The sequence below is a fragment of the Cucurbita maxima genome, unplaced genomic scaffold, assembly GCF_002738345.1.
Source record: "Cucurbita maxima cultivar Rimu unplaced genomic scaffold, Cmax_1.0 Cma_Scf00022, whole genome shotgun sequence".
In the NCBI taxonomy this organism is placed as follows: Eukaryota; Viridiplantae; Streptophyta; class Magnoliopsida; order Cucurbitales; family Cucurbitaceae; genus Cucurbita; species Cucurbita maxima.
Genome location: NW_019272038.1, coordinates 921251 through 930431, shown reverse-complemented (window position 1 = coordinate 930431; position 9181 = coordinate 921251). Strand labels below are relative to the sequence as shown.

At 33.6% G+C, this 9181-nt stretch overlaps 2 protein-coding genes across 5 annotated transcripts in view; both read right to left on the bottom strand.

Moving 5' to 3' along the window:
* The window catches only part of LOC111495917 (probable ubiquitin-like-specific protease 2B), a 9345-nt gene extending 5249 nt beyond the window's left edge, over nt 1–4096 (bottom strand). For 2 of the 3 annotated variants that reach the window (XM_023146079.1, XM_023146080.1), the window contains exons 1-8: nt 3702–4096; nt 2599–2897; nt 2414–2504; nt 1816–1865; nt 1022–1219; nt 856–931; nt 405–513; nt 90–134 (exon numbers count right to left, since the gene is read on the bottom strand). In XM_023146079.1, coding sequence (XP_023001847.1) covers nt 90–134; nt 405–513; nt 856–931; nt 1022–1219; nt 1816–1865; nt 2414–2504; nt 2599–2897; nt 3702–3852 — 1019 coding nt within the window. In that variant the 5' untranslated portion in view covers nt 3853–4096. Of the gene's footprint in view, nt 1–89; nt 135–404; nt 514–855; nt 932–1021; nt 1220–1815; nt 1866–2413; nt 2505–2598; nt 2915–3701 lie in introns of all 3 variants that reach the window. The other variant, XM_023146081.1, reaches the window with a different exon arrangement.
* Nucleotides 4097–4696: 600 nt separating this feature from the next.
* LOC111495930 (MADS-box protein JOINTLESS-like) lies at nt 4697–8411 on the bottom strand. Of its 2 annotated transcripts, none has more exons than XM_023146107.1 (9): nt 8343–8411; nt 8048–8254; nt 6480–6558; nt 6212–6273; nt 6016–6115; nt 5871–5912; nt 5690–5731; nt 5442–5599; nt 4697–4818 (listed from the first exon to the last, which is right to left on the bottom strand). In XM_023146107.1, exons 2-9 carry the CDS (start codon nt 8212–8214, stop codon nt 4800–4802), a joined length of 669 nt encoding a protein of 222 aa, XP_023001875.1. In that variant the 5' UTR covers nt 8215–8254; nt 8343–8411; the 3' UTR covers nt 4697–4799. The 2 variants fall into 2 exon arrangements, with proteins under 2 accessions (XP_023001875.1, XP_023001876.1); XM_023146108.1 differs by having other exon boundaries at nt 8048–8219; nt 8343–8372.
* Between the last annotated feature and the right edge of the window lie 770 nt (nt 8412–9181).

Sequence of the window (9181 nt, the reverse complement as noted above, 5' to 3'; positions counted from 1 at the left end):
AAAAAAAAAAAAAAAAAAAAAAAAAAAAAAAAAAAAAAAAAAAAAAAAAAAAAAAAAAAAAAAAAAAAAAAGTAGAAAATTCGACTCACTTGGGGAAATATTGTCTTGGTCCACCCAAATCATCATCGCCCGCACTACAAGACATAATAGAGGTAACCAATAATTCTATGAACAAGGGAGACCAATATAAGTAAAAGGAATCGAAACAACCAGTGTGTGCGTGTGACTTGGGAGACATTTTACAGATGACTGTCAACCATGAAATGAAGAATGTAACCCACGATAATTCTTAAGATATGCCACATTAACTGACATCTTGAAGTGTTGCTAGGTTTATAACTCTGTTTTTAAAAAAAAAATACATGTGATAAAAGCTAAATGATAAGAACACACAGATAACTTACTCAAGAGACATATTCCAAATAGCCATGTATCTGGAATCCAAAGATCTAATTTTTTGTTGTTTCTCAGACCAGCAAGGATCAACCAGAACAATCTTCACTTCCTTAAGGCCTTAAGCAAGTTCATAAATATGAATTAGAAAAACTAACGACAAGAAGATTTTTATCATAACATTATTGAGAACACTGATGAAATGACACAAGAAAAAGGCAATGAGGATGTCGAGAAGAACGTAGATGTTAGGCCATAAGTTATGTCGTGAAGTTACTAATAATCTTAGCCATGTCAACATAAATGAAATTAAAATTAAAAAAAAAAAACTTAAAACTGAACCTGGCTTCTCTAATCAGATGTCAAAGTAGCAAAGATATAAGTTGAAATACTATCAAATGTTTATGCTACTGAAATCTAATTCCAAAAAAACTCAAAATAGACTTGTAGAAGTCCACTGACCAGAAGTGCCACATGCATTATCACGTTGACCAACATCCTTTGATATAGTATGGAGCTTAATCGTCACAAATTCAACCTGTAGCCAAATGAAAAACTGGCAATTCACAAAAAAATAGAACTCAAGTATCATAAAATTAGTTTCTAAAGAAAAGATATAAGAACTCACCCTTTGAAACCAATGACACTCAATATTAACGAGATCATCAACTCTCCATTCAAGGTTAAGGAACTCGTTGCTCCCATAATCAGAAAAACCATTAATTTTGATGCCATTATGTGAAAAGGTTAACTGCGAACTGGTACAATAAGAATCTCCATATATAATATAATCGGGACATAGAACAACCTCTTGGTTAAGATCATCCTATAAAAGTAACAGAGAAAAGCTTCAGTGCCCAAATGCCTACATTCTGGACAATAAATTTTGATAAGTCGAATCTGCCTACAGAAAATAATCGTTATAAAAAAAGACAAGAAACGTATTCCACTGAAGTAATCAACTCTACATCCGAAGTTGTAAACAATTCAATTACTAAAAAAAACAGGGAAAGAAAGAAAAGCTCCTCAGATGAAATTAGGCACCTTAGAATTATAATTACAAAAATAACTTGATAAAACACTACAGCATCCAAGAAGGTGCCTCATATTTCACGATTTCAATTCTTTCTTCCTATCCAGTGTTTTTCTCTTCAAACACTCTTCAAGAATAAGAGGAAACTATAGTCTCCTTCAAGATCAAAAACCCTTGACAAGGACCAATCATGAAGAATTCATAATATGTATGTAACAACATGAACATCGGGACAGCCTATACTTCTGATAAAAGTAGTTAAGACTTCAAAAGTCCTGGAGTCCGATTAAACGAAAAATGCAAATTGGAAATAAATTTCAGGAAAATTTTAAGACAAGTGTGTGGCCCTTTTCTTTTTCTGTTTAAATCTTTACAAGGAAGAAACTTACCATTTCATTGTCAGATGAGCATTTATCTGAAGACCTCCCATTCGGCGAAACTGAAATTGTCCAAATAATAATAGTCAGGCATAGAACTTGGGTAAGTTATTAGAGTGTTCTTTGGAGGACAGGATTTAGTCAGTGCAACCCTTGCAAGTTATATGTGAAGCAAATAATTCAAAACTTCTGTTTGCTGCAGGCTGGTTACCAAGTCAGTGGAAGAACTGTTATCCAATTTTTCAAACCGAAGGGATATATATAAGGTTTTTTCAAATTCTTTTTCTGGTTGAACTGAGCCATGGCCATTTGTTGAAAGATTTGAGCGAGGAGAAAAATTAAAATTTCTAGTAATAAGAGGAAGGAGAGTGGCAAGGTATTGGCCTTGGTGTCTACAAACAAAGCCATAGTAATGTAGCCTTACAGTTCATTTCAATCGATTGAAGGGTTTACTTTTTTTCTCTCAAACCTCTTATTGTGTGTGTGTGTGTGTGCGCGCGCGGGCGTGGAAACATTGGTCCCCTTTCATGATCTTCCTTATTGATGCAATTGTTCTCCTCAGGGAAAAAACCAAAAGAATGTTGAAGTGGATACAGTGTACAGAACGTACCACTATCCTCTACAAGTTCCGAAGGAGAGCTCATTGGAGAACTCCCATTCATGCTTCCATTAGGATATGAAAGTGCATCCACTTGCTCCCTCTGTACATTGAAAAAGAGAATGTTAATCAAACATGACTAATACTCCTATATATCTCAACAGAAAATAATGTTCAGAAAGCAATAAGTAGGGTACTTTAGCGGCAAACTCAGGAAGAGTGCAATTTAACCCCAGGATAGAACTTTGAGAGCTAGATCCAACTTTTCCAAGTTCAGAGCCAAAGCATCCTGTCACGTGATTATTTACTTGCACAAACATGTCTTGTGAATGAGTATTCCATTCTGATTCTGTATTGACATCCAATTGATATTTCTCTTCTTCCATGATCAATTGCTCTTTAGATATGCCCGAGGGGATATGTGAAATACCATTGTCACAACCACGATTACATTCATCCAAGTCAACATCCATATGTGGATTTTCAACCTCTTTCCCTTCAACACATTGGACACTGTTAATTAATCTTCATTAATTATTAAAATGGATGGCCATCAACAAAGAAACTAATTTTGATAATGATAGCAAGAAGAAACTTGCAGCAGCATTGTTGAACGGACATTCATTAAAGAAAGGGCACAAAAAGAAAGCAATTCTGAAATGGTAACTTGGACAAGGACAAGCCATATTGAGAACTAAATAAAAAGCACAACAATAGAGATGAACATCACGGTAGTTAATGTTTGTTTTCAGCTATCAAGAATACAAGACGAATGATATCATCAAACGTGTGCGGAAAAAAGTTACCATAGCAAATTTTCACTAATTTATGATACCAGAAGTAAAGAAATTTGTCGCTCCATAGGGAAAGATGAAAAATAAATCATTCCAGAAATCCTCTTTCAAACGTAAATCCACTTTATTTCCCCATTGGAAGTAAAAAAATAAAAAAAATAAAAAAAAATAAAAAAAAAATAAAAAAAAAATCAGCAATCGGCTATATGCTACAAGGCGCCAGAAATAACAATTCAACTCATTGAGATGCCATTCAACATACTTCAAATTCGTCTGTATTTCACCGTAAATCTACAAGAAAGAGACGTTTAGCAATCTACAGACTACTCCACGATCTACCAAATGAAAAAGGCTAACAGAACCAATATAGTGATCAACTTTCTCTACGATTTTCTGTTAACAATCAAAATTAAAGACTCTTATCCATCCATCCATCGCCTACCAGTGTTTGCAGACAAATAAATAAATAAAACGAGAAGTAGTGTTACCAGTCCAGGAGTACCTACCTAATTCAAGACATCCATACTTCAAAACAGTGTTGATTTCGAGATTAGGGTTTTTGAATTTGCTGAGACACCTCTCGGAGATCAATTCAGGAAGCTCGTCTTCTTCGGTGAAATCGAAGACTTCGAGGCCTTTGACAGAGGCGTTGTTCATGGCGAGATGAGAGCGGATCACTGAGAGATCAAACGATCCCGAGAAATAAAACTGCCATCGTAAATCACAGGAGGAGCTCCGATGCAAAGGACGAAGTAAAGCTCTGGTAAACGAAGATCGTGTCAAAGCTTTGGGCCACTTGGTTGCTGAGAATGGAGCCAATTAGGGCTGTTTGGCGCGGAATCAATACCCCTCCGGTTCCTAAAACCCCGTGTTTAACGTACTGGGTTGGCTCACCAGCATTGAACTCACTCCAGCGTCAGATTTCAGTTAATTTATATTTTAATTTTTTTAATTTTTAACCTATTTTCTTTAATATTCAATTTTATAACCTGATAATTTATTTATTTTTAATTACATTTAAATAATAATTAAACCAATTTTAAGTTTAAATAAACATTAAACTATTCTGCTCCCTAAATTTATATTAAATTATAAAATATTTCAATTTATTCGATACACACATTTGAACATACTGTCTGTTTTAGGTTGTTATATATCGTCGTCAGCCTCACAATTTTTAAATACACCTACTAAATAGAGGTTTCCACACTTAAGAAATGTTTCGCTCCCCTCTCCAACCAACGTGAGACCTCACAATCGACCTCACTAGGGGCCAGAATCCTCGTTAGCACTCCGTCCAGTGTCTGGCTCTGATACCATTTGTAACAGTCCAAATTCATTGTTAACATATATTATTCGCTTTAGTTCGTTACGTGTCATCGTCAGTTTCACGGTTTTTAAACACGTCTATTAGAGTGAAGTTTACACACATACATGATCTCAAAAAACTTGTAATTTAACCACTATTTTTAACTAACCAAATAACAAAAAATAAAATAAAATAACTAAATATTAAAATTCGCCATTTATATTAATAAAGTTTTAAATTCCAACCATTAATTTTAATGATTCTCTGCCTTTTCTCATCTTCGCTAGTTTTGACCTCAATTTGGGCATGCAAGCCTGCAACAAATAATACGCAAATAAATTAATTAATCATTTTATTTACTATAAATAATTTTAAAAATTCCCAAAATTGTAGTTTTAATTAATTTCGGTTATTATGCTTTCAAACATTATATTATTCAACAAATAAATTTATAATATAAGATTGCTCCTTCATGTATATCATATAAATATTGCATCAGCTAACTATATAGTTAAATAATAATCTCAAACATAAATTAACTACCCTTGGTAACCTAAAGCCTTCCAAATAATATAATTATTTTAAACTTAATTACCACAGTATCGTTCTAGATCATTATTACACTAATTATTTTTTTTTAAATAATAATAAAAGAAAAAAAAGTACTTGTGGAAACCCAATTCCCGTAACGCATAGATGAGATGAGAAATGACATAGGTAGTGGAGATGAGGACGGATAAGGTTTTTACATCACAGCCTCACCCTATGGGCTGTGTTGTATGAAAGTCTCACAACTAATTTAGAAAATCAAAAAATACTCTTTTCAAATTATATTATTGCAGAGAGTCGTATATATATGTGAAAATTTGAAATATTTTTATAAGTTCGTAAGTTAAATGGAGAAAATAATTATTATAGTGCAAAAGAAAGTACTCACCCTAATTTGAGAGAGGTATCGGAGCTGTCGTCGTCGGCGGGAGGGCCGCTGTTGCAGCTGTACATGTTGGCGGCGGAGTCCGACGAAACCCCGTCTTCCGGCACCGGAACGTCGGAAACTACCAGCAGTGGCCTTCTTTGATTCGACAACCTTATCATCTGCAAATTTTAATTAATTTAATTCCAAAAATAATATTCCACTTTCTCTATTAATTTCCTTTCTTCAATAAATAAATAGAATTTTATTACCTGCCGATTCAGCGTCCTGTTCTCTTCCATCAATCTGGCTCCCTGTATAAGTTACAGTAATGACGTGGAATAAGTCTATTATTAAAAAAATAAAAATCAATTAATTAGGATTAAATGTGTAATTTTAAAATTTAAATAACAAAATAATATAATTTAGTAAAAAAAAAATGAAATTAATTACCTTAAGCTCAAGCGCATTAATTTCATTCATAATCTTCCTTTCCTACAATAATATAAAATATCTGTAAATTTTCGAAATATAATTATTTTTTTATGATTAATAATATTATTATTATTTGAAATAAATTAAAATTAAAAATAAAAACCTTGGTTTGAAGAACACGTGCTAAGCCTATTTCAAGCACTCCTTCCAATTGCTTCAAATCTTCTAAATTCAATCCTTGAAGATCCTCTCCTCTCATCTGCCTAATATTAATTTTTAAAATTAACATATATTATTATAAATTAATGATAATAATAATAATTAAAATTGCGAAAATAAAAAATAAATAATAAAAGTACCTCAGTTGATGGCTCATATCTGCAACTTCCTTGGTCAACCGAGCGTGGCTGCTATTCTCGAGCTACACTTAAAATGCTTTAATTCAATGAACTCGAGCTTTAAATATTACTATATAATATATCTTTTAAATTAAAAGGTCTAATAATTATGTTAATTTAAATTTTATAAATTTATTAAATACAAGATTTAATAATTTGTATCATTTTAGGGACGAAATTGGAAATTTTCAAAATTTGAGGGACTTGTTGGATAAATTTAAAAGATTACCTGTAGGTCAAGGGATGGATCTTCCAACTCTCCAAGGTTACTGGAGTGCAAATTGTATCTTGCAATAACATCATTAACGCTGCATTATATGTAAATAAATAAATAAATAATAATAATAATAATAATAATAATAATAATGAACTTAGATTAATATTTGTCACACTCTAACAAAATAATGGTATTTAATCATTTAAAAATCTAATACCATGCTTAATTCATAATTAACTTCTCCCCTTTAACCATAATCTCATTATTAATAGGATGTTTACAAATTAAATTCGCTTTTGAGTCGACAGTCCTACCTTCTTGACCGTGCGGCGTCGTGATCTATACACGCCCACGACTAGCCTTAAGGGGAATTAAGCCCCATATGTATTTTTCGCTCCGGCTTTGTGGCTTCGTCGGACTTTAGGCGAGGTTTGTCTTCGCCAATCGAACATCGCTTGTGCGGAATCCAAGCTTGTTCAACCACATACGTCGCCTGTGCGTGTATGTTCAATCCTCTGCGACACATCCGACTTGCCTCTACGCTAGACCAACTCATTCGAGTTGAGTTGGTAACTAAATAATTAGAATAGAATTCACAACTCAACTCCCTCCGTCTTGTTTGAGTATACTATTTATCATAAACTAATAAGATAAAATCTCATAAAATTTAAATATTCAAAGTCATAACTCATCCTTAGTATCATTACAAATGTCAAATATTCTTAATATTTGCAATAATTGGTTGTAATTGTTGGATGAAAGTCCTACCTCGGCTAATTTAGGGAATGATCTATGTGCTTATAATCATAATACTATCCATGGGTATGAGGTCTTTTGGAGGAAGTCCCAAGTGTTTGATGAAAGTCCCACTAATTTAGGGAATGATCATGAGTTTATGATCAAGGAATACTCTCTCCATTCGTATAAGACATTCTGAGAAGCCTCAAAATGAACAATATCATGCTATTATGGAAAGTCGTGTTCATCTAATATGGTATCAGAGTTATGCCCTAAACTTAGCCACCTCACTGTGGAAAGTCGTGTTCATCTAACATGTTATCAGAACATGCCCTAAACTTAGCCACCCCATTGTGGAAAGTCGTGTTCATCTAACATGGTATCAGAGTCATGCCCTAAACTTAGCCACCTCACTGTGGAAAGTCGTGTTCATCTAACATGTTATCAGAGCATGCCCTAAACTTAGCCACCCCATTGTGGAAAGTCGTATTCATCTAACATGGTATCAGAGTCATGTCCTAAACTTAGTCACCCCATCTAACATAGTATCAAAAGTCATGTCCTAGACTTAGCCACCTCATCTAACATGGTATCAAAGTAATGTCCTAAACTTAGTCACCTCATCTAACCTAATATCAAAGTCGTGCCATAAACTTAACTATGTCAATAGAATCCTCTAACGTCGAATAAAGGGCTCCAAAAGAAAAAGGAGTCCGAGCTTCGATCAAGGGGTCTATTAATAATTTTCTTAATTTATTTAAATTAAGTTTCATTCAAAATTATTAAGGATTTTTGTAGCATTTGTCGTAAAATACAAAAGTTGGTGGATCGCCGATTATTACCTGGAACTGGAAAAGTCGAAGAGCTTTCCGGTAGCGGAGAAGACGAGCAGCGCGACCTCGGCGTCGCAGAGCACCGACAACTCCTCCGCCTTCTTGAAAAGCCCTCGCCGTCGCTTCGAGAACGTCACTTGCCTCGCCGTTAAGTTGTTGATCTTTTCCCTCGCCATTGAATCTCCAGTGGCAAAATTGTAAAAATTGCAAAAAAACCTAAATAATTCAGATCCGAAAGTGAATTTCCTTCCATAAATAAGAAATAAAGAAAAGTGAAATTCCGACCAGTTTCGATTTCTCGTACCTTTGATTCGAACACTACAAGAACGGTGTCGGAGCAAAAAAACACGACCGGGGATAGATGAAGATTAGACTTGACGTATTCTATTCAAGGAAAGAATACATTCCCATTTATAGCCAAACAGTCGTCAATTCTTTTTAACTTTTTACCTGAGTTTCAGTCAAAACCTTATCTTTACTATTTATCGAAGTAAAAAAAGAAACGGTAAGTTTTGAAAAATAATTAAAATTATTTATTTAGAGGCAAACGGATAATAATTATATGTCCCAGGTGGCGTGGAAACGGGAGCTTTCCGTACAACTCCGGCCATGCTGCCGGTTGTCAGTTCAGAGCCTTTACCTGCCCGCTGCCCTACTCTACCTTGTACTACTTTTTTATCAGTTTGTGTAATAAATTTTATATCGTGCGATAATTTAATAATTTCCCCAACTGAATCTCATAAATTATCGTCCTTTCTCGCGTACTTTATTCCTATTTTTTATTATTATTTTTTTTCATATCGTGTGGACGGGAAATTGCCGGTACGATTCTTTAACGGCGTGTATAGTTCACGTCCACTTGTTTGATTCTTGTTCTTAAAGCCGTGTTGTTGCACGTGCCCTTATCCAACTAGTTTTGCGTGTGGGGCCCGTTGGCTCAATAGAATTATTCGAAATAAATAAATATTTTAAGTTTTTAGTAATTAAATTCATAGACTTTTTAGATATTTAATTTAATATAATTATAACGCTTTTTAAATAAATAAGGTAAATTGATTCATGTATATAAAAAAAATTATGATTTTAAATCTATGTTTTGTCAAAATAAAAAAATATATATTTTACTCCACATATATATATATA